Source organism: Cynoglossus semilaevis, chromosome 9, assembly GCF_000523025.1.
Source record: "Cynoglossus semilaevis isolate Cse_v1.0 chromosome 9, Cse_v1.0, whole genome shotgun sequence".
Classification (NCBI taxonomy): domain Eukaryota; kingdom Metazoa; phylum Chordata; class Actinopteri; order Pleuronectiformes; family Cynoglossidae; genus Cynoglossus; species Cynoglossus semilaevis.
In genome coordinates, this window is record NC_024315.1 from 8,866,910 (window position 1) to 8,893,916 (window position 27,007).

Below are 27,007 nucleotides of genomic sequence, written 5' to 3' on the forward strand. Positions count from 1 at the left end.
TGTAGCTGCTAAGAGGTTCCGAAACAATAAATCACACTTGCAACACCAATTTCACTGCCAGGACTCACACACAAAATTACTGTTTTTTTCCCCCTGTATACATACTTGCGTGTACTTGCAAACAACAGCCTTGGCAGGAGAGCAGAGGCGAGGTGCCGTCCTCCTGCAGCAGAGGGTTGGTTGGTGTGGGGGGGCAGTTCTGCTCCCGGAAGGAAAAGCAGATCTCTGGGATGAGGGGCTTCGTCCTCCTCAGACCTCCACTGTGGAAAACAGGGCAGTCTGCTGGAGCAGGAGTAATGGAAGTGTCTGAAGTCGTGGTGTAGTTTTTATCCTCTGCTTTGTCTTCAGGCTGTCAAAGAAAATGTAAATCATATTATTACACTATTCCTCATAAAACATACTAATAGAGAAGGAAAAGGAGGTTTTTTTTAACTACGTACCTACATACGAGTAATTTTGAAAATATACGCACACTTATATGAATGGGTCAAGTACCATTTAAATATTGTGCAACAGTCAGCCAACATTGTGGGATTTCCTTCTACAGTTCTGCAGTATTTCTTTACTGAAACATAGACTAAGTGCTACACAGCTTCAGTGAGACGTTGCTGACTGGTGTAAAAGCTGTGCTTACTTTCTGTCCAGCAGACAATGATAACTATGCGAAACGTTTAATTTCACTGATCATAATCTTTATATATTATTTTATCCTTAGTTTGATTGATATGTTGTATAACGTGACAAAGGTACCAAATCGAAGATTTTTTTCCTGAACTCAGAAATATTTGCTTCATCTCAGACTAAAATAGACTAAAACTGGCTGTAAGTATTTTCCTGCTTGGTGTCCATACTGCTCACTCACACACACACACACACTGCCCATTGCCGACAGACCACTGCCCACAGAGCACCACCTACATAACACTGCCTTCTAGATCATTGCATTTAATTAAGACCCAACTCAGATAAGTCCCACTGATTGTTCTTGGCATTAGCAGGAGCACAAGTGAAGATACTTTTGCTCATATGTCTTATCCAACAAATCATGCACTGATGTAGTAAACCTCTTGCCTGGTAGTAGGGCATGAAGAGAGTGCAGACAGCACAGTAGGGTGCCATGGTGGCTGCATGACCATTGTACTCCCTCTCTGCTGTGAAGCAGCTCTTTTTGCTTTGCCACAGGTAGATGATGGGCTTTGCCCACGCTTCCATTTCCTGCTCATCCTCCTCCTCTGCCAGGCTCGCCTCAGGGGGCTCTAAATCGAGACAATATATAGATTTGCAACATCATAATCTGCTCACAGTCCAGTCAAGATAATCATTCATATAGTAATAAATATATATTTTAAAAAAAAACAATGCAATTGCTGTCAAAATCAAGTCCATCATGAAATTCTAATAGTTTCTGTTAAAATTTCAGAAACCACTTCAGGGTAAACATTCTTCATTCTCACAATTCTTGCTGTTAAACAGTAGCATCTAATCTGCCCACAGTGATGACAACTGCCTCTGGTGCCCCGAAAATGTTGGAATAAATGAGAGCCTGACTGCTTATAAAAATGAACAGTTTGATTGAGAGCTCCTATCATCAGGAAATAGCCTTTTCACCGACACGGTCATTTCATGGTCATTTCTTCTTCGGGGATAAACAACCAAATGGCTGATGAATTATTCATCCATTTTCACAACCATGAGGGGGCAGAATATGACTTTAAATATGGGCATTAGTTCTTGTTAATGGGTGGCCCCCACCCCCTACCATTAAAACCCTGAACACAAATAGAGCATCTATCACTATCACTAGATACTGTGGAAGGTCCAGGAGCTAAGAACACACTGATGTCAAAAGAATCATCTGGGGGGGAGGGAGGGGCTAAATGTGAAGAATGACCAGAGGAAGTGAGAACCACAGAGTACAATGGCTCAGTGGTAATGACAGTTGTATACTGGGAGACAGTGTTATCTGATATTACTCGGAACTCAAAGGTTTTGTGTAATTATTTAAAATTGGGGACTTAGGGAAAAAATAAAATGTTTTACTGATGAAACACAGGTTTGATGTGGAGGAATCTGAATCTGAAAGTGTTCTGTGTGTAAATCTGTCCTGTCTGCAGTTCAGTTGTCTTCTGTTAAATCATAAGAAGGGGCAACAGACAACAGTGATTGTTTGGTAGGTCAAGTCAAATAACTACGTACAAAACTGCAAAACTTATATTCTCGGCTCCCAAATGATTCTAAAGAGTAAGAGATAGAAGAATGTGACTCAATTGACACTGTACCAACTTCTTTGTGTCCTGGTATGAAAGTTAAAAAAATATAGAAACATACTTTTTCATAATTTTCTCTGTGCGAAGTGTGCATTACCAAATTACAAATTTGATTTTACAATGCAATTTTAGAAATGGTCTCTCTAGGGTCTTGTATTACTAAGCTCCTTCTAAACATAGACTTGTACGCACACAAATACAAATATACACATGCACTTGTTTCCATCTAAATGTTTGTTTTAATTAAAAAACAAACTTAAGCAAGTAGAGAAGTGGGTGAATGCCAGCATGTGTAGGTGATAGGTACCATCATCACTAGTGCTTTGTTGTTTGACAGCAGTGGGTACAGCCCTTGCGGTGGGCTTTCTGAGTGGGTGGCGCCAGCTCTTCGCAATCCTCTTCATCGCAAGAGGAGGGTACTAGCAGAGAGTATTGAAAGGTAAAGAGTACCTGTGTAAATAAACAACAGTAGAGCCAGATCTGTATGATGTGATTAAAGTAGGGAAAACACTTACAGCGCACACCTCTCCAGGCTCGAGGTTTGATTTATCACAGCCATAGCGGACCGTATCATTTTCTTCCTCCTCATATTCGTCCTCATCAGAAGAGTCACTACAGCTCTCTCCCCTAACCCTATTCTGTTGGTGCTCCTCTTCAGGATTAGGCTCCTCTTCATCTGTGTCAGATACCACATCCTGCTCTACTCGTCTCCTTCCGAAACCTAGAACATTAGCGTCTGAATATCGACTCCCCCCTGCCTGCTTTTGTCTCCCCAGTTCCCTGTAGAGGGCAAGGGCCTCAGTTCCCTCCATGTTTCCCTTCTGAAGCTCACCAATCCCCAGAGGCTCAGTTGCACCAACAGACACAAGGGAGGTGGGCTCGAGCTGCGCCCAGATGAGAGGTCCGCTTTCCTCTTCCTGGTTGGCTGACTTTTGGTCACAGTCCTCCAGGTTTGTGACCTCTTTGCACTGTGGTTCAGTCCACATGGTGTAAGGTAAAGGATCATGGGTAAAGTCAGAGGGCAGATCTGAGTTTAGACTTTGAATGAGTACTGCAGGACTCTGGGAACTCAGGTTTTTCCAAATGCTGCTGGAAAATGGTTTGGGCTCAACGTATGGATTCTGGAAACTACAATGTGAAGCTGAATATGTCACCAGGTGGTTTACCTCTAACGCTGGAGCTCTGTCACTCTGAACGGATAATGAGGGGGGAGAGCCTGAGAAGTTGTTGTTTGATGTACTGCCAACAAAAGAGTGAGGAGTGCTGACACAAGATGTGCTCTTTTTTTTAGATGGGTCATCGAAGTCATCTCTACTTGACACCACTGAGTGAGGTGAACTACTCTCAAGGAGCTGTCCAGAAGTAGCGTCATTACATGCAGAAGTAAGATCTCTCAACTTTGAATTATTTTTTTCTGCAGTAGTTTGAGACTTTATTAGTATTTGGACACCACAAGATGTCTTTTTGTCTGTAGCATTTGCAGTTAAATGAGCCACATCTCCTTCTAATCTAGGAGCTCCTGCCGCTTCGCAATTATTTTGAGAATCTAAATGCCAGCTGTCGTCATGTTTTCCAGCAGAAGCCTCTTTTGATATTACTTCAGTCTCTTTTTCACCCTGTCTTACATCATGTGAGGACAAAGAACCGATTGTTCTCTCTGGATGTAACAGAGGTGCCACCTGGTAGCTACTTGTCAAAGTTTTAGGGGCATCAATCAGCCCATCATCTGCGGGGGTAAGAGCAGGCATTTCTTGGGTCAGTACAGGTGGCAAAGGGCAGATTCCAATCTTATCTGCCAGCTCCAGTGTGAGTAGTGGCATTTCCACAGCATTTCTCTGTAGCAGTGGTGGTTCCTCACTGCTTTTTTCTGAGTGGCAGCTGTGTCCTGGAGAGGAGATGGAGCCACATGATGTGCAACTGTCTCCCTCTGCTGGCTTGGATTTAATATCATAAAGTGCTTCTTTTGTCGAGTGTGGACTGATATGTATTGGATCGACAGTTTCGGCCACATTGTCAGCTACAGCAGTGTTGTTAGTGTAAATCTCAGTACATGTGTCCATGCAGCTGTTAGCATTTGGCTTTTGACTTAAACTGTCGTCCCTGGATAAGGAACTAGACGTCTGAAAATCAACATCAGGGAGACACTGCTTCATCTCAGTTTCTGAAGAAGTGCATTTAGTGTGGGTGGATGTGCCGGGTGAAGAAGGGACACTGATGGAAGAATCCTGAGATGTTAAGGGGTCTTGCAGTCCAGTAACACAACTCTGTGAGTCTTTTATCCTGGGATGCAACTCGGCAGTCTCCGGAAAATGTCTGAGTCCTTCAGGAGTCATGCTGGAGACTCCTGACCCTGAGATGTGTTGAGGCTCAAAGTGGGAGGCTGTCTCTGACTTCAAGTCAGTGTTTACTGATGAAGCAGCAGAGATGAAGGGAGATGAAGGGCACCGGGATTTGTCGAAAGACTCTTTGTTGGGAATTCCAAGAGTATTACTCTCTACACGATTTACCTTTACTACACACACCTGTGTGCAGGGAACTGTAGACAAAAGGAAAAAAAATAAAATCAGTAGCACTCACCAGAGTTAGCATAAAGTAGTAAATATGTTTTAAAGGTTAAGATTTGTGAACTGACTTGCTTTAAGTCACAAACCCACTCCTTAATTTAGCACAAGGTGTTAAATACCTACAGTCAGTACCTTACCAGAAATCTGAACAGCGAGCGGATTCTCGTCATTATTTGACTCTGATTCCTTTTTCTTCCCTTTGTCTCCCTCCCTGCTGTGTCTTGCTGCTGCAGACCTTCGCATCTTTGGTGCAGGCGAACCACTCAAGCCTTTCCTCCTGCTGCTGCTGCAGCTTTGATTTGACCCAGCATCCAGGCCGACTGGTTCCTCTGTGGTTCTGAGCCGCTTGGAGCGCATACGAGAATGATTACTGCATAAAGACGTTGGAAGTATTAAAAGCTTCAAGCATAACAATACATGGAAATTATATATAATGAATCCTAATAATAAATCCTTTGCTAATGTTTCCTAAAGTGTTTAATTTTAAAAACTCAACATCAAAATGCAGACTTTCAGATTATCGTCCTACTGACACAATTAACACATATATTCCCTCTACCCGTTATTCGTAGGCTTGGTTTTCTGGCGCCTCTGCAACCAACTCTGCAGCTCTGGTGTTGTTCTGGGAGTGGCCAGTGTGTGATCAATAGGGATCAAGTCCTTGCCCCCCATCCAGTTAGAGTAACGGTCAGGCTGAAAGCGCTTCACAAAGGGTTCCATGGAAATCTTAACCATGTCTTTGCTACATGTGCACTAAAGAAGAGAAAAGAACACTGTCAATTTCCTTCAGAAAGACATTAATGTAAGAGTTAGGATCTATGACTTTGTGGCTCAATTTGTAATTATTTAACCCAGTCATTTTATTGGAGAACCAATAGTTCGAAACTAAAAGTGAATACAGTAACATTTAAACAGAAACTCTACTCTCATATGTTACATAGCTACCTGTGTGGCCACTTTGCCATAGTCTATCCAGCGCACAGTTGCAAAGTTTGTTGATTCTGCACAGTTGAATCCATGATTGAAGCCAGCATGGTAGCCATAAGGGAAGGTGATCATAAATTCTCCAGCTTCCTGAGTAATCTAATAATTGAAAATAATGAAGACAGACAAGTTGTTGAGACGTGGCCATTTATAATCATTAAGTTTTGAAATAAATATGCATTTGTTTTTACCATCAATCACAACAAATATTACTTTATTTTGTGACAGAAAAGGCTATTGGTAATACTGTTAGAATTTTCTAAGAAGTTTATAGATGCCCAGGAAAAAAGCCTGACAGAGGTTGAAGCCTACCTTATCAAAGGGGATGCCGTACTTCTTCAGTACAAAAGGGGAGATCAGAGTCATCTTGTGACGGAGAAAAGCCTCACATCCCTTGAAGCTATTGGGGAAGAAGCCTAAATAAAAAATAGCAACACAGACGTAAACAACTTTTAACACTAAAGATTGAAGCTATATATATTTATATATTATACAGTGTATATATATTAAAAGGCCTATGAGTAAAGTGTGGTATAGAAAAATAGCTACAAAAACGAATATGTTTTGTTTGACTTTATTCCATGGAATTTTTTTATCTGAAGGATTAAAATAAATTTTATTTCACCTGTAGCCAGACGCTCAAGTCTCTTTCCATGCTCGGGAGGTATGGCATACCTGTAGGAAGAGGACAAGATGATAAAGCATCCATAATTTTTATTCAAGTTTACATTTCTCCTCTAAAATCCTTAACCCGTATTGCTCATTATGCCTAAAGTCTAAAATACTAGCATTCACAAAAGGGCTTTGGTTTCCTTGAGGAAACTTTATCAAGACTGCCATCAAGTGGTGGGAACCGAAATGATATCAAGAGGACTTAAAAAAGGTAATTTCATTTATTAAATTATAATAATAATAATACTTTGTCTATTTAATCTACTTCCTTGCTATTTACTTTGATTAGACTGTCTTTTATTTATAATGTATATATAATATATTATATATTTATACACCAGACCATCTCCAGGAGCCATTGCTGTTTGGGGAAGAAATTCTTATTCCTGGCCATATACAAGCCATTTGCGTGGAAAGCTTCATCATTGACGCAATCTGAATTAAAACTATTCCTGAAGTTTTTCTGGTGAGAAACTCACCAAGTGTGACAGAGCTCCCTCATGGTTTGACTAGGCTTTCTATTTGACTAGCACCGTCCGCCCTCGGCTCTGTGGCATTCTGTCGTCATATCAGCTGTCAGCTTAACCGACAGCAAGAGACAGAGGGAGAGGAGCAGGCAGACTCAGGTAGGGGTGACATGGGAAGTCGGAGGGTGAGGTGCATCTTTAAGCTGCTCCCCTCCAGGGACAAGATATCAAAATAGCAGAGATGAAAGTGTGTGAGAGAATGTACAGGGTATGTGTATATACGCATATGTGTGTGTGTGTGTGTCACTGTGGCACTGATGCCTGTAGGGTTGCAGGGCTCTTTGCTCTAATGAGCACAACTCCCTCCAGGGCAAGACGGGTAGAGGAAAATGGAGAAATACCAAGCTAACAAAAAAAAATCTAGAAAACAATTCTGCAAATAAATTCTGTCTACTCTTAAGAAATCCAACCTGCTATCCATGTTCCTAATGAGTATCCTTGATTGATCTTCAATTAAAACTATATTTACGTGGCATAGTATATTTAAGTAATAATATTCAGAGTGAGGACGTTGTCACTGAATGAATTGTAAAGAAGGACTGAACATGGCAATAAAAAAAGGTCAGGACCTTTAAGACTTGGTTTGTTTGTTGTATACATATTTCTATCTGTTGTGTGGTTGAAGCCTGTAACTACATCCAAAGCTGATACTCACCAAGACTTGGGTTCACCAAAGTGGAGGTAGTTGATGCTGTAAAGATCCATGTCTTCAGTGTGCCAGGCAAAGGTGGTTTTCCACATGCCAAAGTACAGGTATGGAGTGTTGACCCCCTGGATGGAGACACCACAGTCCTCTTCAATCACATCCAAGATGGAGTTCAGGTGGCCGATATTCCACTCCTCTACATCCTTAAAAGATATAATGATTTTAATATCAGAGTGATGGGCTGTGAATATTTGTCATTAAATAAAATAAATAGGAGTTATGTGCTTTGGTTTGCGCACACTGACGCTATATCCTGAAAAGCTGCGAGTTTCAGAGTTACTTGCGTTACGTACCCATAACAATGATAGAGCAACTAAAGTCACAACTTAAATTAAGTTACACATACTGTTCGTATTTTGTTTCAAATTTGTGCTTCTGGCTGTTATCTAACCAGAGTCAAATGATTCAACACAACCATAAGTGTTGTGAAGTGTTAAAGACTCCTAAGAAAATATATAATAAGTGGAGGAAATCAATCATTGAATAATCCTATTCTCTGTTCCTTGAAAAAAAAGGATAATCTGGAAACAAAAAAATGAACAAAAAAAAGACAAAAAGATAATTTAAATTATGATTAAGTAAAACTACCTCATCATAGAGACTTCCACTGACATCTGCACCATATATGGGGGAAACAAAGGTGAGATTCTTCCAGTACTTTCGCTCAAGATCCTCATAATTCAGGTAGCGTGGTGTACAGTACCTGCACATAAAAAGACACATCATCTTGTGAATACTGTGTAATATCAACAATTATCAACTTTCATCTTCAGTCACTCTTGGATCATTTACTTTATCTAAATGTCTGCACATTAACATTAGCTTTACAATACAAGCAGACAATTCTTCAAAACAATTTCTTTTCACAACAACATAATTTGTCAAAATTGTCCATATTGCTCACATGTCACTATTAGCTAGTCGTCTGAACTCCTGCACACTAAGAGGCTTCTTCTGGATGTTGTACTGAGTGAAGAGCCCTGACTGTCCAGCCATCATCTGTTGGATGGGGGCATCAATCATCAGATCATCAATGTCATCATAGGTACGACGAGGCTTCCACCCTTTCGGAGGAATCACCTGAGGAAGACAAGAGTGACAAGAAATAAAGTTTCATGCCAACCAAAACACAGGACCAGGAGCAAAGTAGTTTTTGACTTTATACCATGTCAATTTATCATTCCTCACTATGAATCCACATCACAAAAGCTAACACTCTGCTTGTAATTAAGCAGCTGCTGTAGTTACCATTTTAGCTAAATAATTTCAGTCTTTCTTGAAAATATCTAAACCCATGTTTTATAAGAAACAATGTCCTTTATATGATCTCTTAATATCTCAAGAGGGTTAGATCAGCATGTTGTACTATTGTTCATTTGTAAAATGTTGTTTAGCCTAAGTTCAAATTTCAGCTCAGGCTAAAGCCACTACTTACCTTAGCCAGTCCTGCACGGTGTGCTCCCTGAGACTCCATGTAAACTAGGTACTGGTTGAAGTCCTTAAATTCCTCCATGGTGGGCCTGAAGGTCATGATCTTACAGGTGGGGTTTGCAGGGGTATAAACCTCTGCCCCCGCCATCCTGCCACCAGACCAGACAAACCTACAAAAAGCCCAACATTAATATAATCATATTGATTATTTCTTCATATAATGAAGAGTCATGTCAAGCTTTTTTCACAAGAAATTTCAAATTTATTCACAAGATGGCTACATTAGATCATAGAAAAAGCTCTTTCTGTAGTAAAGACATATTATAGGTCTGCTCAGGTGTTACTCAAAAACATGTCTAATTTAATTTCATGATTTTCTGGGAATAAACAATATTGTTGCTTTGAAAAGGGAAGGACAAGAACTTAGTGACAATTGTAGATTTTACAGGATCTGGAAAAGGGGGTATGTGAATCTATTTTAGTGACAATTGTAGATTTTACAGGATGTGGAAAAGGGGCTATGTGAATTGCTGGTTTAATAGATGCTCACACATGTGGCTTTTGTGGCTCATGTGGTTTATGTTGCATCAGGCCTGTAATTTTAGTTTAGACAGGTTGAGAAGTTTTATTTTTATGTGATTTTCATTTTAAACTGTCTTGCGTTTGCAAAAAGAATGAGAATTTTGGTTGTGCTATGTCTTTAAACGTATTAACTATGATAGCATATCTTACAACAAAGCTTTAAATTAAAACTCATTGGAGTTCTTTTGATGGTTCGTGACTCTTGGCATGTAGCTACATTCTGTGATCTTAACTTCCTAACACAATAAAGATACAACTATCTTCTGTGTCAGCTGTAGGTAGGATTGGTCAAAATGTTTTACAGGATATCATTAACGATCACTGCGTGTTGGTCATAATCTCACCACTAGATGGAGGTAGATATTTTGCTAATGGAGGCTTGAAGCTTAATCCTTATTGATGCCAACGACCCTTTACAAATTTTGGTCCTGTCCTATACCCAACTTTGACTTGACTGTGAGTGTGCATCCAAACAAAGGATCACGTTGTCCCGCGTGAAGCCGAGTTAGTTTTCATAATCATTTTTTCTTCACGCAGGTGCTTCATTGTGCAAACTACACCACTAAACGATACAAAGCGCAGTTATGTAACGGACATATTGAAATATGTTATTATTGTAACATATAGATTAAAAAAAATGTTGCATTTTAATAAGCTCGGGTACTATGACGCTTTTGTTTACAGTCTTTGTTTGGAGCAATATCAAAGTATTCCAAAACGTTGAGCGCCAGTGAAATGTCAAATATAAAAATTTAAATATGTACATATGTTATATGATAAATACACTTGCTATTTGTTAGAGTCACGTAATACTTGGGTTCGCATTACAGTAACTGTGTCTGAGCTTTGTTGTCTGCTGCCAAAGGCTGCTAACTAGCAAGCTAGCCTACGTTTTGTTATGATGTCAAGTAATGGCTGAACTATCAGCACAAGCTAGGCGGCTCAGCTGCTTAGCTAACGGGTACTCAAATGCCAAGCTCATTAGATGTTATTGGATTCGAATTGAATGTTTGCTCCCGATATCTGACTCGTCAACAACTTTTAACGACAGTATTAGAGAACGTCGGAAAACGAAGCAAACTATTAAGCTACAGCTGCTACAATGTTAGCCAAGTTAATGCACGAGTCAATGGGGTTTAAATGTCCCTCGCAAGGTGGCTGCGGGCAGGCCCGTTCATAACCATACTCTATGACTTCAACAGTTACGAATGGTTCATTTTTCAAATCGATTCTGTTATCTGTCGGAAAATACATGCTAAAACCAATAGACAAAGGTTACATACGTTGCAACATGCCTACTGTGTGCCAACCTGTGTAGCTGGTAGCACCAGCAGCAGGGTTAGCTGCTGGTAGCTTGGCTAATACTGCACAGGAGTCACGAAAGATACACAAATTTGTTTTTAACCAAACAAACAACTATCGCAAGATGGAGGCTTAGTTTCACATGTATATCACACGTCCATTTCCTGAAAATGTGCAGTATGTACCTTGCTTTAGGGACGCCGAATGTTGTTGTTTATCTCCTTCCTTGTTCGTCCAGCTGATTCACATGACAGCTGCCCTGACTATTGCTACTATTGCTCCTGCTGCTCCTGCTGCCTGGTGCGGTGAAGTCAGTCGCCTCCTCCACTCCAGTTCCTCTGCCGCTGAATTTGCGTCTGTCCAAGTGTGGTGTAGATGAGTTCTGGAGTGCAGGAGAGCTGGGCATAAACTCAGGCAAAAATGGGAAAACAATGTACCATCATATACAGACCAAAAATTGATTAACCACCACACAGCCACGTGAAGAATTAATGAGTATGCAATGGACAAAATCTGTTTTTTCTACAATTATGAGATTAAAAAAACAAACATATTTTTTATATTTTTTATTATTTACAATTTGTGATTCCTAGTTATTTAAAAATGTATTTTTCTGAATTATTAGATGTTGAATTTGAATTCAGTTTGCTTTTAATATTATAGTAGTAAATCTCTCTTAATAAATTCCATATATTTATTAAAATGTATGTGCTTGTTATCAAACTTACTGGACAGTATGTCACAAGTTATATTTTGTTTTTACTGTGAGATATTTTTTTGGAAAAGTCTCTGTGGCGTATTATATTAAACACATTTGTTAGAGCTAACATTTCACCCTTGGTACTGTTAAACATAATTACATAACATATTTAACATAATAAACATAACATATTTAACATATTTAACATAAGTTGTCATTGGAGCATAATAAAGCAAAGAAAATCTTTTTTCAGTATTTTTTTTTTTCATTTTTAATGTTTTATTTTTTTATTCTTTTGTATTTGATTATATATTGCACACCTTTCATGTTAGATTTTTTAAATCTTCAGAATTCTGAGAAATTTCACCCATCACTAACTGTCTTTACGTTATGTAGACACTATCACTTCTAAAAGTAATTATTTGTGATTTATGTGTAAAATCGTAAACTGTCTTTTCCAAGTCCTTTTACATTTCTCAACTAATCTAATGCATATATATTAAATACATATATTAAATACTAATTATTTCTAGTTAAATAGAGCAACTTTACTTCTCACTGAGATATGTAGTTTTATTTTTATGCGTCACGACGTAGGGCTGATGAAACTGAGGAGTGGCCTGGTGATTGCAGTGACACTTTCTGACATGTGGGTGTCGCTGCTGACACTCTGCAATCATGGCTGCCCAGGATGAGCTCAGTAAGTTTCCCTATGCGTTATTAGTATTAAATATATGTGAAAGCATTTTGTTTATGGTTGTCAATGATTGAAACTAGAAAGAGTCTGATTTATTGAAACTATATGGCTGTTTTTTGAGTTCGAATAAAACCATGATCATTTAAAAAAGAGAAACATGGTAGCGGTTTAGCTCTGTGGCTAACTAGAAGGCTAACGTGTACTGGAGGCCGTTTGCCCTGTCATGGTCAAAATTGAAACTGTAACGTATGTTGTTATTGCGTTGTCACGAATAAAGACTTTTCACATGTAATTATCAACTTGAACAGTTGGTAGTATTTGAATCTCTTGAACATGGTGTCAATTGTAGTGAAGAACCATGCGTTTGACAGGCAAACGATGAAATACGTGGATAGTGAGTTGATGGAGCTAGCTGGTAGATAAGCATTGCCAGTGAATGAAGGTAGGGCACAGTGATGGTTATGCGAACTCGGCAACTGAGAAGATTATTAGCACAACAGTAACACCACAACACAAAGGGCTGACAGGGTGCTGAAGCGTGTACATAAACAGCATACAAGAGTTATTTTCTCTAACAAAAGCTTTTAGGCAAGACGTGTATTATTTTATATGACCATTGCCAGGATATCAACTTAAGATTTAATCCAAGTGGTATAAATGTTTTTTAATCACAGATCAGCTGGAACGTGTGTTCCTTCGCCTGGGCCATGCAGAAACAGACGAACAACTACAAGACATTATCTCCAAATTCCTGCCCCCTGTACTCCTTAAACTCTCCAGTGTTCAAGAGGGGGTGCGAAAGAAAGTAAGAACAGTTTCTGTTTCTCTCTATGAAAGAACAACAGGAACTTACTCTGCTGTATGTGACTTCCACTAGGAGGAATGTTTCTAAAATTACACTGTTATTTTCAACCATAGATGTAATAAAACAGTAGTTATTAATAGGGGTTGGTTATGGTAATTTGTTTCTATACTATGGCTGTGTGGGGAAAACAACCACAAGTCCGCCTCTGATCATCTGTAAGTTTAGATGATTAAATTAGATTATAAATGGACATAACTGTGAATGCATCATAATATTAATGTAAATGCATGTCTAATTTCATGCAAGGTTAATGATTGTTGAGATTGTATGTTTATTACTTTCTGTGCTTTCTGTTTTAGGTGATGGAGTTATTGGTCCACTTGAATAAGAGAATAAAAAGCCGACCTAAGATTCAGCTACCAGTAGAAACTCTCCTTGTACAGTACCAAGACCCTGCAGCTGCTTCATTTGTCACGGTACTTGTTTTGTCTTGTAAAGTACTGTATTTAGATTAACCCCAGCCTCCACCTATTTACACCTTTATTTACCATCATTTAACTTACTTTCCAGTCAAACTCATTTCTGTGCTTCCATGTAGTGTTTATGTTAAGACAAAATGGTGATTGTTAAATATATTTATTTCATAGAACTTTACCATCATCTACATTAAAATTGGTTACCCACGTCTTGAGGTAGGAAAGCAGTGCGAGTTAGCCCCCACCCTCCTCACTGCAATGGAGGGCAAGCCACAGCCACAACAGGACAGGTGAGGAAAAACCTTTTTTATATCAATTTATGCATATATATGTCCTAAATTCTCTTTAATGAACCATAACTATTAAATCTTTTTATGCTTTCTCTCTCCCAGCTTGATGCACCTGCTGATCCCCTCTCTTTACCATATGAAGTATCCTGCAGACACCAGCAAGACTTCAGTTCCCTTTAACCTAAGTGAACGGCCAAAGACAGTGCAGTTGCTCTTGGAATTTATGTTGGATGTTTTACTGATGCCATATGGGTGAGTCTTTGCTTTGTGGTAATGTCTTTTTAGGAACATGAGAGATCAAAATTGTATGATTACCAGGGCTAATGACAATGTACCTCTCGCTCCTGTAGGTTTGTGCTAAATGAATCTCCAACACGACCAGCACCCTCGTCCTCTCAGGGAAGTTCTTCAGATGGGTCAGTGACCACAAGTAGCCAGTGCCTTCCCCAGCCTCCCCCTGGTATGAGTGTTTATGCTGCCAAGAGGGTGATTGGAGAAGCTCAGTGGAGCGCCGAGCAACTAGAACAGGTAAATTTACAAACTCAAAAATAGGTGAAAACTTAGAAAAAATTATTTTGCTCTGAATGGTTGTGTAGTCACTGCCTTTGTTCATTTTTTGACAGTGTAAACTGGGCATAGTGAAATTCATCGAAGCTAAGCAGGTTCCAGAAGTGGAGACTGTAGTTCACCTGGTGGTGGCGTCCAGCGACACGAGACACAGTGTTGCCACAGCAGCTGATCTGGAGCTGAAGAGCAAACAGAGGTACATGCAATACCTGCAAAAAAAATTACCTACCTACTTACCTGTTTATACCTATGTGATGATAGCAGCATAGTTTATCAGGTTTAAGGTAGTTCATACCTATGTATATGATTAAATTATTATTATTATTTATTAATCTCTGATTCAGACTGAAGTCTTTCATTCTTCTTTGCTTTTGCAGCATAATCGATTGGAACAACCCACTGATTATTAACAAGATGTACAAGGTGTATCTCGGTGATATCCCACTTAAATCCAAGGTGTGTGCATTGACTTACATTCTTTTTGAAATAGAATGATTTTACCTATATTTGAAATATATTTGAATTAAAAGTAAAACTTGGTATATGGAATCAATGTGGCTGAATTCTGTGTTACCAAGGGTGGAAATTTGAAGCAAGAGTTGAAGCATGAACCAGTGAGTACTAGGGTTAAACTAAAAATCCTGCCACATCTGCTACGGTCACGCTTAGCTGCAGAGTGCTTTCCAGCTAATATCCAGGTATGATGTTTATGATGTGCTTTCTTTAATCATTTGGTTTTGAGTAGAAGTCAGTTTAAAGACAAATCACTGTCACTTTTTTTTCTAGGTCGTATATGATGGTCTTTTTGGAGCAAATACAAACAACAAATTGCTGTCACTCACTTTACAGTTTGTTCATCACATTTGCATGGTGTAAGAATTACAGATTAACTCCCCCCTCTTTGTCCACATTTGAATCACAAAGTCTTCTTAACATAAAAAACAACACTTTTGTCTTTTTTCTAACATTGTGTTTTTAGGTGTCCTGACACTAATAAGCCATTAGGGCTTATGCTGCTCAATGGTCTCACCAAGCTTATCAATGAATACAAGGAAGTAAGACGACATTAAAAACCAACCTCATTTTTCTTAATTGTGTTCAGTTTGGTTCAACTAGGTTATACTCACTGACACAACCTTTGTCTTGCAGGACCAAAAGCTACTGTGTGTTGCCTACTCGGCAGTTGGAAAGCTGTCAAGGTAAAATGGAATTGTTGATTTGTTAATCACAAGCCTGTTTTGGACTATCAGACATAAAAAATATTATTATTAATTCTCTGTCTTTTCCTCTAGTCGAATGCCGCAACTGTTTACAAAGGATATTGCACTGGTCCAGCAGTTTTTTGATTCCATGTGCAAGGTATGCAAACAATTACAGAATAATGTGACATTAGACAGAAAAAGTCACCAATATTAGAGTTAATTATGAAAACCTTATTTTGCTATTGTTTGTACTTATATATCATATTGCATTTACCTAAATTATCTTTTTTTGTAGGAGGAGTCTGATGTTCGCCTAGCCATTCAGGAAGCTTTATCAATGATGGTTGGAGCTTATGCTAACCTCCAGGGGGCACTGCTTAATCTGATGGAGGCACTGGTCACTGCCTACATTGGAAAGGTAGGCAGCTAACATGCAAAATTATTTTGTCTGGGAGAAAACGCAGACTAAATTAGTTGTTATCAGAAATGAGGTTAAATTAACACTTGACTTTTCTGCCCCACCAGCCGGAAGTACAGGTCCGCCAAGTAGCCATGAAGTTTGTCAGCACTGTTTTTGCTTCTGATCATGTGCCATCAAGATATCTGCTGCTGCTGGCTGCTGGAGATCTGTAAGTCATACATTTTAATAATCTGAATGATTAATGTACGTGCAGCCATTTATGAACCCTAAGGAACGTTTGTCTCATGATCTATAAAACAGACTCCCCATGTGGTTGATTGTTGTTTTAAAATGTTTTTATTGTATGCTTTTAGGAGAGAGGAGGTGGCAGGAGAGGCCCAGAGGGTTTTGAGGGCTGTTTCCAACAAGAGTTCAGAGAAGGAGGGTCCAAAGCCTATGCCCTCATTTCCTGACATGGTAGCGTATGTTCAGGAGAAGGTAAGATATGTACATTTTTAAAATCTTGGTTAGGCGATGGATTCTAAACTTTTGTCATGTTTTGGGGAAAAAAATATCATCATGTCTTATCTTTTATTATATGTCACCAACAGGCAGCTCAGAGGATCAAGACTCCAGCAAAGTACATTGTTGGAACCTACACCATTCCTTTTAACCCTTCTGCATTTGGGGAGGTAAATATATGACAACTATGCCTTTTTAAATCCTTGTCTGTGGAAAAGTTATTCATTCTCCCAGAGTCACTTTTCTTATTACTGACCTTATCATTGGTTTTCAGATCGTGCTGTACCTGAGGATGTGTTTAGCTCACAGTGCAGGGGCCACACTCATGTCCACACGCTTGGCAGACATGCAGGATGATGCCCCAGCCATCGGCCGCTACGTTCACACACTGCTGTCCTGTGATCCCCTGCCGTCTATTTCCAAAGGATCCGAGGCCAATCCCATTCATGTCTACATGGATCTGTTGCAGCAGCTGCTGTCTGCCGTCGGAGGTGAGAGAATGTGGTGAATTATTAAAAGTATTTCCAAGTATATCAACATTGAATTAATCCCCATTATTCTCCGATTAATGATTACTTACAGGAATCCCAGTCATGTACTGTCTGTTGGAGGTTGTGTCTGTCTGCCCAGAGAAACTTGCTCCGAGATTTTTCAATAAAATCGACTGGATTAAAGTAAGTATTTCACCACCTGCTCACAGGAGGTCATTATCTGACAGTTTTATATTGATTTGATATGCCAGTCTCTGATGTGAATTCAGAGTAACATCTGGAGAACTGGGTCAGGATATTCCTTTGAGTTTTTTATTCCAATATTTATGTCAAATGCATAAGAAGTTTATTCTGCTTTATTTGACAGGAAAAACAAAATGTCCAGAGACAAGTATTTAATGACACAGTGTCTGTGTGCACATTTCTAAACTGAGAGCGTTTTCTCTTTACTAATTGACAACATCTTTCCAGGGTCTGATGAACACAAATAAGGAAGACATGAGGGAGTTGGCAGCTCAGCTGTACGCTGTGGTGGTGTCCACCATGACTGGCAATGAACTACAGACAGCCGTGCAAAACCTGGTCAAAACTACAAAGGACAGTCATGTATGTTACTGTCTTTTGTTTTATTGTTTTCTGCACTTGAAACCTTTTGACCTTTTTGTTCATACTTGCCTTTATTCTTGAACCCAAGAATCCTGAGACTCAGCATGGTGCCGTTCTGGCTCTTGGCTACATGGTGGGAAGGTACATGGGCAAGAAGAATGCTCTCTCTTGCAGTGACTCCACCCATAACAAAGGACAGAAAATGAGTGTTTCTTCACAAGAAGGGGATGCACTTGTTTCCATGGCAACAAAGACAATTGGTATGATATTTTTTAGGTAACAATGTCTTGCAGACAGTTCCGCTTCTAATTATTTAGACTTCACATTTCCTCTGCCTATGATTATTTACACTTTTTGTTTAACCATCTGTTTTAACCATCTTACACAAAATGTTGTAAGAAAACTCACTTTACAATAATGGGTTTTTAAAAAATAAAATGTTTTTTAGCACCTAATTCCATCTAAGAATGTAGAATGTAGCCACTACATAAAACTTAATCAACCTGTTGATATCTTTAAAATACATTCTGTGACAAGCTGTAGCGTTACCCATTTTTTGTATTTGTGATTTCTTCTAGGTTCCTTCCTGGACAGTAGCAGTCCACTCCTGGCAGTGGCAGCTTGTACAGCTTTGGGGGAAATAGGTAGGAATGGCTCCTTGCCAATCCCAGCAGAGGGTGAGGGCTTTACCAAACTCTTCATTGTGGAGAACCTTGTGGCTCGCATCCCCTCTGGCAAGGAGACCACAAAGGTAACAGATGGAAGTCTCTGTGTCAAACATTGGCATTGTTTTGCAGCAGTGTACACTGTGTCTTCAGCCTGGTTCATTTTATTTGGTGCAGTTGAAAGAGCGAATAATCCAGACTCTAGGTAACCTACCAGTGGGAGATGGAGATTTCCCTCATCAGAAAAAGTTGCTGCAGGGACTCATGGACTCTGTAGAGGTGAGAACACTACACTGATAACATGTCAACATGTGAAGGAAAAAAAAACAACCCTTTTTTAAAAAAGCATTTCTCTCTGCTGTATGTTTATATGCACAATATCATCCACATTTGTAGTTAGAAGTAAAATGGCTCTGTTATGTGCTAATAAGATTTATAATACATTCATCTGATTGAGACCGTTTGAGGATGAACTGATCCATCTGTTATCTTATTGATGATTTAATAACACTGTGTTTTTGTCGTTGAAGGCTAAGCAGGTGGAGCTGCAGTTTACAGTCGGTGATGCCATCACCAGTGCAGCCATAGGCACCAGCTCTGTAGCTGCCAGAGACCCATGGACCTGTACCGAGGACCAGTACAGTCCACCAAACAGTGAGTACAATCAGCCAAACAAAATTGTATTTCTTAACCAATCTGCTTTATGAAGAATACCGTATATTAAATCCAATTTTTATACAAACTGAACAGTGGGGTGTGTGTGCTTTTGCTTCAAACTGAGCTTTTGAAGTGTACTTTTAAGGCTACACTTTCTATTTAAATAATGTGTTTTGTATCATGACCTTTGTTGTAGCAGTAAAAGATATAGTGGTATGTATTTAAGTTTCCATAAGAAATACTTTTGACAAGAGCACATCAAATAAATGTCTCTTAAAACAGATGATTACACTGCTATTTCAAACACACTTTGTTCCTCTCATTCTGTTAGATATGAAAAATAACAATGTGGTGCCCTGGGTCCTCAACTCCATCCTGTCCAAATACATACCCAGCCAGAACCCACATGTTCGACAGGCAGCCTGCATCTGGCTGCTCTCTCTGGTGAAGAAACTCAGCCAAGACAAGGAAATCTTGGTGGGTAAAAATGCAACAATTATTCATTATAGCTTTTTAAAGCTTTGTGAACATGTAGAAAGGTCATATTTGTATCAAGTCACATTTGACCTTTCATATCATCGTTACAGTCCAAGTTAAAGGAGATTCAGGTGGCATTCATCTCGGTCCTCTCCGATCCTGACGGTAAGGCTGTGCTGCACTGTTTGGTTTGCCGATTTTGTTTGTGACTTTGCCATCTGTCCTAAATAATTCCTCATCAGTCACTTGTTTTGTCATTTTTCTCTAGAGTTGAGTCAGGATGTCGCATCTAAAGGTCTTGGTTTGGTTTATGAGATGGGGGGAGAGGCTGACCAACAGGAACTTGTGTCCACCCTGGTGGAAACACTCATGACAGGAAAAAGGTGAGTGAAACACCAAGATTGTGTAACAAAAATACAGAATACATGTGTGTTTTTTGTTTTTGTCCACAATGCGTGCACAGGAAATAAATTGTTCTTCGAAACATTCTTACATTATATAATCTTAGAGATGGACCTTATTTATTTATTTATTTAAATTATAATGTATGTGTTTTATCTATTTTTGTTAAATAACATTTTTATATTTATGAACAGAGTGAAACATGCTGTTTCTGAAGAGACAGAGGTGTTCCAGGGAGATGGTTTGGGAAAAACACCTGATGGGTGAGTACCATTGTCTTATACTGTAAGGTACAATTGCATCTCAAATTATTTCTCTGCAAATACTTCTAATGGAACAACCCAAACAAGACCCAATAACACTAACAACCTGCACACTGACTCTGCATTTTGACTGCACTTTGGAATACATTGTATGTAATCAGAAAACCAGATTTGATTGTTTCCTGCAGCCACAACCTTTCCACATATAAGGAGCTGTGCTCTTTGGCCAGTGACCTTAACCAACCAGATCTCATTTACAAGTTCATGAACTTGGCTAATCACCACGCCATGTGGAACTCTCGCAAGGTATCATGTTGTATCAGCTCTCTCAGCATGTACCACTGTAGCCCTTTCTTCCTTCTGACCTATTTTCTCCCCTCCCTAAAGGGAGCAGCTTTTGGCTTTCACATAATCGCTGCTAAGGCCGGAGAGCAGCTGGCTCCATTCCTGCCACAGCTTGTGCCCCGTCTGTACCGCTACCAGTTTGACCCCAACCTGAGCATTCGCCAGGCTATGACGAGCATCTGGGATGCCCTGGTCACTGATAAGACCCTGGTAGGCCTAAACAAAAACAAACAAAAATAGAAATGTTTATTTGTACACACACAAATAAAACCTATAAAGAGCAATAACTGACTGTTTGTGCATGTTTGTTGTGCTCTGTCATAGGTGGACAAATATCTCAAGGAGATTCTGCAGGATGTCATTTCCAACCTGACTGGTAACACCTGGAGAGTACGTGAGTCCAGGTACAGCAACAGCATGAACTTTCATATTTTCATATACTCACAGTATACATGACCTTATACTTTTCTCTAATACTGCTGAATGTTACACAGGTGTTCTGATCATAATATTTATAATTTCAGTCATAATATAACAGTTGCTGAATTTGTAGTAATGCTAATTGCTCACGGCAGTGTCATTTCATCAATCCATTTTTCTCTCAGCTGCCTGGCCCTGAATGATCTGATTCGTGGGCGCCAGGCTGATGACCTCATTGACAATCTTGCAGAAATGTGGGAGACACTGTTTAGAGTGCTTGATGACATTAAGGTAAGATAAGGTTTAAAATCAGTGTTGCTTTTCAAATGCCAAGTACAGGCAATTTCTCTGACTGATGATCTCTGATTCAGGAATCGGTCAGGAAGGCTGCAGACTTAGCATTGAAGACCCTCAGTAAGGTAAATCTATCTGTCACTTGTCTCAGCTGTTTGTTTGCACCGGCAGTGAGTACATGTGAATAAAGTGTCTCTCAGGTGAAACTTCTTCTTCTACCTTGTGCAGGTGTGCATTCGTATGTGCGAATCCACAGGCTCTGCAGCCCAGAGAACTGTGGCCGTGCTGTTACCCACTCTGCTGGAGAAAGGCATAGTCAGCAACGTCCCAGAAGTCCGTTCACTCAGGTATTGATGTCTCTCTGCAGATGATTTTACTGTGGGACCAACCACTGTAGGCTGGAGTGTCAGAGGCATAAAAATTCAACTGAGCCAATATTTGTAAAGAACAGGCTTTTGTTATCTATCTGCCCCTCAGTTACCAATAAGATAAAAATATATAAATGTAACTTAAATGTAGAAAATTACATTACATGTACATATTTACACATGTTAAATCACATGCACTGTTTCATATTTGTAGCAACATTTTTGTGTTGTTGTAATGGATTTTCATTTTAATGTGCAAAGTTTGGTGTATTCTGCTTCATTAGGGTATTTTAGTCACAAAAATACCAAGCTATGATTCTGTGCCTCATCATTGGTTCTCTTTTTTTTTTTCACACGGCTTTGTTTTTTCCTCCCAGTATCCAGACCTTGGTGAAGATTAGTAAAACTGCTGGTGCGAGACTGAAGCCTCACGCTGCTCGTCTCATCCCAGCTCTACTGGAGGCTCTCAGCACCCTGGAGCCACAGGTTCTTAACTACCTCAGCCTCAGAGCCACAGAGCAGGAGAAGGTAAACTCCACCACCTCAAAACAAGTCATAACAGAAACACGTGTAAGATTTTATCACCGACTGGATACCACTTTGTTTTTGTTGCTTCAGAGTGCCATGGATGCTGCCAGACTAAGTGCTGCCAAGTCCTCTCCAATGATGGAGACTATTAACATGGTAAAATTGGCCTAGTCGTCATTGTTGTTTATAATATTAGGAGTTTCATTGACGCACTATATTTCTAACAGTGAGTCCAAGTGAAGAGATTGGTTGATGACAAACTCTAAAAACTGCACTGAACAGTGACAGATGTTTTATAAAGGTTTGAGTCTTGTGTGTCTTTTTGAACAGTGTCTGCAGCATCTGGATGTTTCTGTGCTGGGGGAGCTGGTTCCTAGGCTTTGTGAGCTGCTGAAGAGTGGTGTAGGCCTGGGAACAAAGGTGAACACCACACACACAGACATTTACTTATTGTCCCAATACCACTTCCTAAAGAATATTGTTACACATAATATTGTCATTTATGTAAACACTGATACCAAGTAGCAATGCCGATATTCCTTTAGGTTAAGTTTCAAAAATATCCAATGAACCGAAAGACTGTGTTTTATATGTGCCAAGGTTATGTGGAAAATGGTGAGGACACCACAGTGAGCACAGGAAGCAGGAAAATACAGTTTTATTTTCTCATTAACAGTTATTTCAAGTTATTGTTTTTGTATTAAACAAAAAGTCTTCAGCTGCCATCACATCAGACAATGGATCATAAAACATAGGGATATAAAATATGAGCATAATTTTTTTTTTTTAAATGAATAGAAAAAAGTGAAATGAAACATTCTGCACAGCCAGCTGAACAGAGAATCTAAAGTGTTTGTCTTCCTGACATCTGTCTTTTCCTTGTAGGGTGGCTGTGCTGGTGTGATAGTGTCACTCACAGTGCAGTGTCCTCAGGACCTCACCCCATATTCTGGTAGAATACAAAGTTTTTTATTTAATCTGAGATTTTACCATTTATCATTTTTGTCTCCTAATGTCAGATGTTATTTTTGGTATTTTAAGGTAAACTGATGAGTGCCCTGCTGAATGGTATCCATGACAGAAGCACTGTAGTACAAAAAGCTTTTGCCTTTGCACTGGGTCATCTGGTCAGGGTGAGTTATAATAATCCAACCCTAAAACCATAGCATAATGTGTGTTGTTACTTTTATTTGAACTCTTTTTCTTTTTGCGCCATCAGTCAGCAAAAGACAGCAGTGTGGAAAAACTACTACTGAAACTCAGCACCTGGTACTTGGAAAAAGAAGGTGAGGAAGAAGGAATGTAAATGTACTATATATACTGTATTAATGAGTAGGCTCTGGGTTACTAAAGTTGGTACTAAAACTGTAATGCCCTCCTCTGTCACTGCCAGAGCCAGTGTACAAGTCTTCTTGTGCGTTGACCATACATGCCATCAGCCACTACAGCCCTGATGTGTTGAAGGGCCATGCTGGTGTGGCTCTGCCTCTGGCCTTCCTGGGCATGCATCAGGCTGCAGGCCCTGAGGAGGAGACAGGAGAGAGTCATGATGCCACGCTGTGGTCTGAGGTGTGGCAGGAGAATGTCCCAGGTGATTTCCGTAGAGCTTGTTATTTAACAAATAAAAGGCTTACATTATTTACATGTAAGATCTGGTTTAAATGTGTTTTCCTCAGCTAGAAAACACCACACAGAATCAAAATAAATTTACATTACTTACTATGAAAAAAGAAATTCTGTATATTACTGGAACAGAAAGACAGATAACAGCAGGTAGATGTACGTGTTTTACACCAGGTTTTATTTGCAAAGCCAAGTGGCATTGACAATCAACCTTTAATTAATCTATTGAAATGCAAGAATGATTTTGATGATACATTATTTTGATTTTTTTTTTTTTTTTCCCCAGGAAGCTTTGGAGGTATCCGACTGTACATGACGGAGCTAATTACAATTACACAGAAAGCTCTTCAGTCCCAGTCCTGGAAGATGAAAGCTCAGGGTGCTGCTGCCATGGCAACCGTTGCTAAGGAACAGATTGGCTCCTTAGTGGCACCGCACCTCGGTTTGGTGCTGTCAGCCTTAATGCAGGGACTTTCTGGACGCACATGGGCGGGGAAGGTGAAACCAACTGCTGACACCAGACTAAAGCTGTGAAACAAGTAAATATTTAGTGCTGATTCACTTTTCCTGTATGTTTAGGAGGAGCTGCTAAAAGCTATAGGATCAGTTGTGTCTAAATGCAGGTGAGTTTAAGACCTGAAACAGTGATTGACCATCAGATTACACTGCTCTACATTGATTCTTCTCATGGGTCTTAGTGGTGAGCTGCAGAAGCCCTGTGCAGGTCAGCCCACCGTCTCTGAGGTGCTGGACGTTGTACTGAAGGAATGTCGTAAGGAGAGCTTGGTTTACAAGATGGCTGCTCTGCGCTGTGCTGGAGACGTGCTCCACAGCAGTCAGGAGGACAGATTTAGTCAAGTAGCAGAAATCCTTTTCCCCATGATCAAGAAGGTAAATGACATCCTGTCAGTTTAACAGTTATCAAAGTCTGAGTCCTAATACTGGTGCCCTGTCTCTGTCTTACATCGTGCAGAGCTGTCCAGGGAGTGGTGGTGGTGCCTCAACCAGGTCTTTGGAGGATGACGACGATGCAGATGGGAAAGAGAAGCAGTTGAGGACTGAAGCCTTGCTTTGTGCCTTTGAGACACTTGGAAAGACCTGGCCCAGGACCCCACAGACTCAGGGTATGTTTTTTTACTACAAGTTAAGTTCACTTGAACCCCTAATCTTATTTAAAGATGACGGCTACATATCAGTGTAATATGACTTGAGAATTTTAACATAATACAGAAAATGACTGAGATCTAAACAATTTAAATGACTTTCTATTTTTATTTCAACTCTGCCTAATGCAGACTCTCATTTCTAACTTTACTCTGTAGAGAATTTGCTAAGCCCTTTTTTTTGGACTGTTTGTCATTTTTAGTGGCTTCATTTTACAAACATAATTATTGACATGGTTATTAATGCCAACTGTGTATATGTGTGTGTGCATGCAGCTTGTTTCCAGGTGGAAGTGTGTAGTCTAATGTGTGAAAAGCTGAAACACAGTACTTGGAAAGTGCAGCTCGCTGTACTACAGTGTATGAAGGCCTACTTCCAGGGGTAAGGGGGAACAAATCTGAAATTATAAAGACTTTTAATTTCACTTCAAACATAATGACACAGTTGATGTTTTGTGGGCTTCAGGTTACTGCTGTTAGAGAAAGGCAATGCAGATTCCAATACACTGGCTCAGATTCTAACAGAGACGTGTGCAGGACTCACCTACCCTTTAGGTACTGGGCTCTAATTTATTATAAAATGTTTTATATGAATGACTCTCATCTAATTTCTTCTAATTTTTTTGACAATTCAGAAAACAAAAGCTACTCCTCTGTGAGGACAGAGGCTCTGTCAGTCGTAGACCTGATTGTGAAAAGAACTGGAGGTGAGTGAGGTTTCCTTTGCGAGGTTGTTATAATGTATACCATTGTTCAGGTACATTTTAGTCCTTTGTGTTTTGTAAATGCATTTGAAAGATTTTAGATTTTATTTGTTTTCATCAGTATACAGTTTTTGTTTACTTTTTCTGCTTTTGTTTGATGTATTTAGTTGACCTAAAAATTGGATAAATGCTGTCATTTTAAAACTATTTTACTGCTGTTTTACAGAGCAGAACATTTCATTCAAATACATTTCACAACTTGCTGACTTTGCTTATAAAACGTTCAAATACCTAAAGATCAATAATGCCTTTGGAAAATGTATTTTTCAAACAGTAATTCACCTTCTTTGCTCTGCATAAAACCACTAGATGAGAAAGGAGTTAAAAGATAATAACTTTTTTAGGGTCTGTTTACATTTATGGATTGATATGTATGCATCACTGAGGCAACGTCCATTGTACATGTGCTGTGAACAGAGAGCGAACAGTGGGACTGTGTGTCTGTGAAGAGCCGAGAACAGCTGCAGCGTTCACTGTCGACCCTGCAGTCTGACAACAGACCTGACCTGAAGGACAAGGCCCAGGAGCTGAGGAGACACATTCAGAGTCAACCCTGAACACACGTGTGCTCACTCTGACCGCCAGATACGTCCAGCTACTGAGTGCAAACTGTTCAAAGAACGCAACTACTGCTTTTAACTTCTGTCGTCCATGTCATCCATACCTTCACTTCTCTGTAAAAGCGCTTTTTGCTGAAGCAGTTCTCTTTCAGAACCAGTATTTACAAACTCAGTTGTTGCATTTAGCATTCATGTTTCCAGTGGCCCTTGAAGTGTTCACATGGCCGAAACTGCCATGACTTTGAGACGTGTCAAAAACTATTATGGGTTTAATACTATTAGGATATGTTTGGTTTGTTTGGTTCATATAAATGGATGGTAAGAGAAAATGATGATAATAAATGGCATTTAAACCAGTCTGTTAGGTTTTTGGACACTACATATCCCCCAAACTGGGGACTTGAACTACTGCTGTGGTTTTACTGATCATTAAAATATTACAACGGTGGGTCCATACACCATTGTTAGCACAGGAAGATGCATGCCCTGAGAATTGTGGTATTGTCACTGCTGTGTGCTCAGTGACGAAACAAGATTAAAGCGTATTTTGTGAAACCTTGAAAATCATTGAGACACTGCTGTTCAGTCCAAAATAGTGCTGTAGCTGTTTGAAATTGTCCCTGTTGAAATAAAGCCACATAATGAATTTGAATACATGTCTTTTGTGAAGGTATTTTGTATGATACT

At 39.6% G+C, this 27,007-nt stretch overlaps 2 protein-coding genes across 7 annotated transcripts in view; one reads left to right on the forward strand and one right to left on the reverse strand.

Annotated features, from left to right (window-relative positions):
- The window catches only part of kdm4c (lysine (K)-specific demethylase 4C), a 25,401-nt gene extending 13,923 nt beyond the window's left edge, over positions 1 to 11,478 (reverse strand). Inside the window, exons 1-14 of one of the 5 annotated variants that reach the window (XM_025058792.1) lie at positions 11,221 to 11,455; positions 9,156 to 9,321; positions 8,625 to 8,800; positions 8,309 to 8,423; positions 7,670 to 7,863; positions 6,441 to 6,490; positions 6,128 to 6,231; positions 5,777 to 5,914; positions 5,391 to 5,584; positions 4,969 to 5,201; positions 2,783 to 4,803; positions 2,575 to 2,686; positions 1,072 to 1,256; positions 106 to 349 (exon numbers count right to left, since the gene is read on the reverse strand). In XM_025058792.1, the coding sequence (XP_024914560.1) occupies positions 106 to 349; positions 1,072 to 1,256; positions 2,575 to 2,686; positions 2,783 to 4,803; positions 4,969 to 5,201; positions 5,391 to 5,584; positions 5,777 to 5,914; positions 6,128 to 6,231; positions 6,441 to 6,490; positions 7,670 to 7,863; positions 8,309 to 8,423; positions 8,625 to 8,800; positions 9,156 to 9,299 (3,910 nt within the window). In that variant the 5' untranslated portion in view covers positions 9,300 to 9,321; positions 11,221 to 11,455. Of the gene's footprint in view, positions 1 to 105; positions 350 to 1,071; positions 1,257 to 2,574; positions 2,687 to 2,782; positions 4,804 to 4,968; positions 5,202 to 5,390; positions 5,585 to 5,776; positions 5,915 to 6,127; positions 6,232 to 6,440; positions 6,491 to 7,669; positions 7,864 to 8,308; positions 8,424 to 8,624; positions 8,801 to 9,155; positions 9,322 to 11,220 lie in introns of those variants that run through there. The other 4 variants (XM_008317049.3, XM_008317048.3, XM_008317047.3 and 1 more) reach the window with 4 other exon arrangements.
- Positions 11,479 to 12,317: 839 nt separating this feature from the next.
- Positions 12,318 to 26,972, forward strand: ecpas (Ecm29 proteasome adaptor and scaffold). 2 transcript variants are annotated; one of them, XM_008317046.3, is made up of 49 exons: positions 12,414 to 12,435; positions 13,107 to 13,237; positions 13,597 to 13,713; positions 13,885 to 14,003; positions 14,106 to 14,255; positions 14,354 to 14,531; positions 14,627 to 14,766; positions 14,948 to 15,026; positions 15,149 to 15,268; positions 15,357 to 15,442; positions 15,550 to 15,625; positions 15,720 to 15,769; positions 15,863 to 15,929; positions 16,068 to 16,190; positions 16,298 to 16,401; positions 16,547 to 16,670; positions 16,784 to 16,864; positions 16,969 to 17,185; positions 17,277 to 17,368; positions 17,657 to 17,791; positions 17,880 to 18,051; positions 18,370 to 18,542; positions 18,634 to 18,735; positions 18,987 to 19,110; positions 19,445 to 19,590; positions 19,701 to 19,755; positions 19,859 to 19,973; positions 20,187 to 20,255; positions 20,444 to 20,561; positions 20,643 to 20,810; positions 20,925 to 21,004; positions 21,206 to 21,311; positions 21,392 to 21,439; positions 21,543 to 21,661; positions 22,060 to 22,210; positions 22,301 to 22,366; positions 22,541 to 22,630; positions 23,096 to 23,162; positions 23,252 to 23,343; positions 23,430 to 23,496; positions 23,604 to 23,801; positions 24,120 to 24,331; positions 24,413 to 24,456; positions 24,532 to 24,724; positions 24,807 to 24,957; positions 25,273 to 25,378; positions 25,463 to 25,551; positions 25,632 to 25,703; positions 26,178 to 26,317. In XM_008317046.3, the coding sequence occupies exons 1-49, from the start codon at positions 12,414 to 12,416 to the stop codon at positions 26,315 to 26,317; spliced, it is 5,544 nt and encodes a 1,847-aa protein (XP_008315268.1). The 2 variants fall into 2 exon arrangements, with proteins under 2 accessions (XP_024914292.1, XP_008315268.1); XM_025058524.1 differs by having other exon boundaries at positions 12,318 to 12,435; positions 22,060 to 22,366; positions 26,178 to 26,972.
- Positions 26,973 to 27,007: the final 35 nt, after the last annotated feature.

Excerpts from the sequence above, each read along its gene's own strand:
- ecpas (XM_025058524.1), top strand. The coding sequence starts at position 12,414 with ATGGCTGCCCAGGATGAGCTCA. Across the intron at positions 20,562-20,642 it reads CCATGTGGAACTCTCGCAAG|GGAGCAGCTTTTGGCTTTCA; the intron begins GTATCATGTTGT and ends CCCTCCCTAAAG. Across the intron at positions 22,631-23,095 it reads GTGTAGGCCTGGGAACAAAG|GGTGGCTGTGCTGGTGTGAT; the intron begins GTGAACACCACA and ends TTTTCCTTGTAG.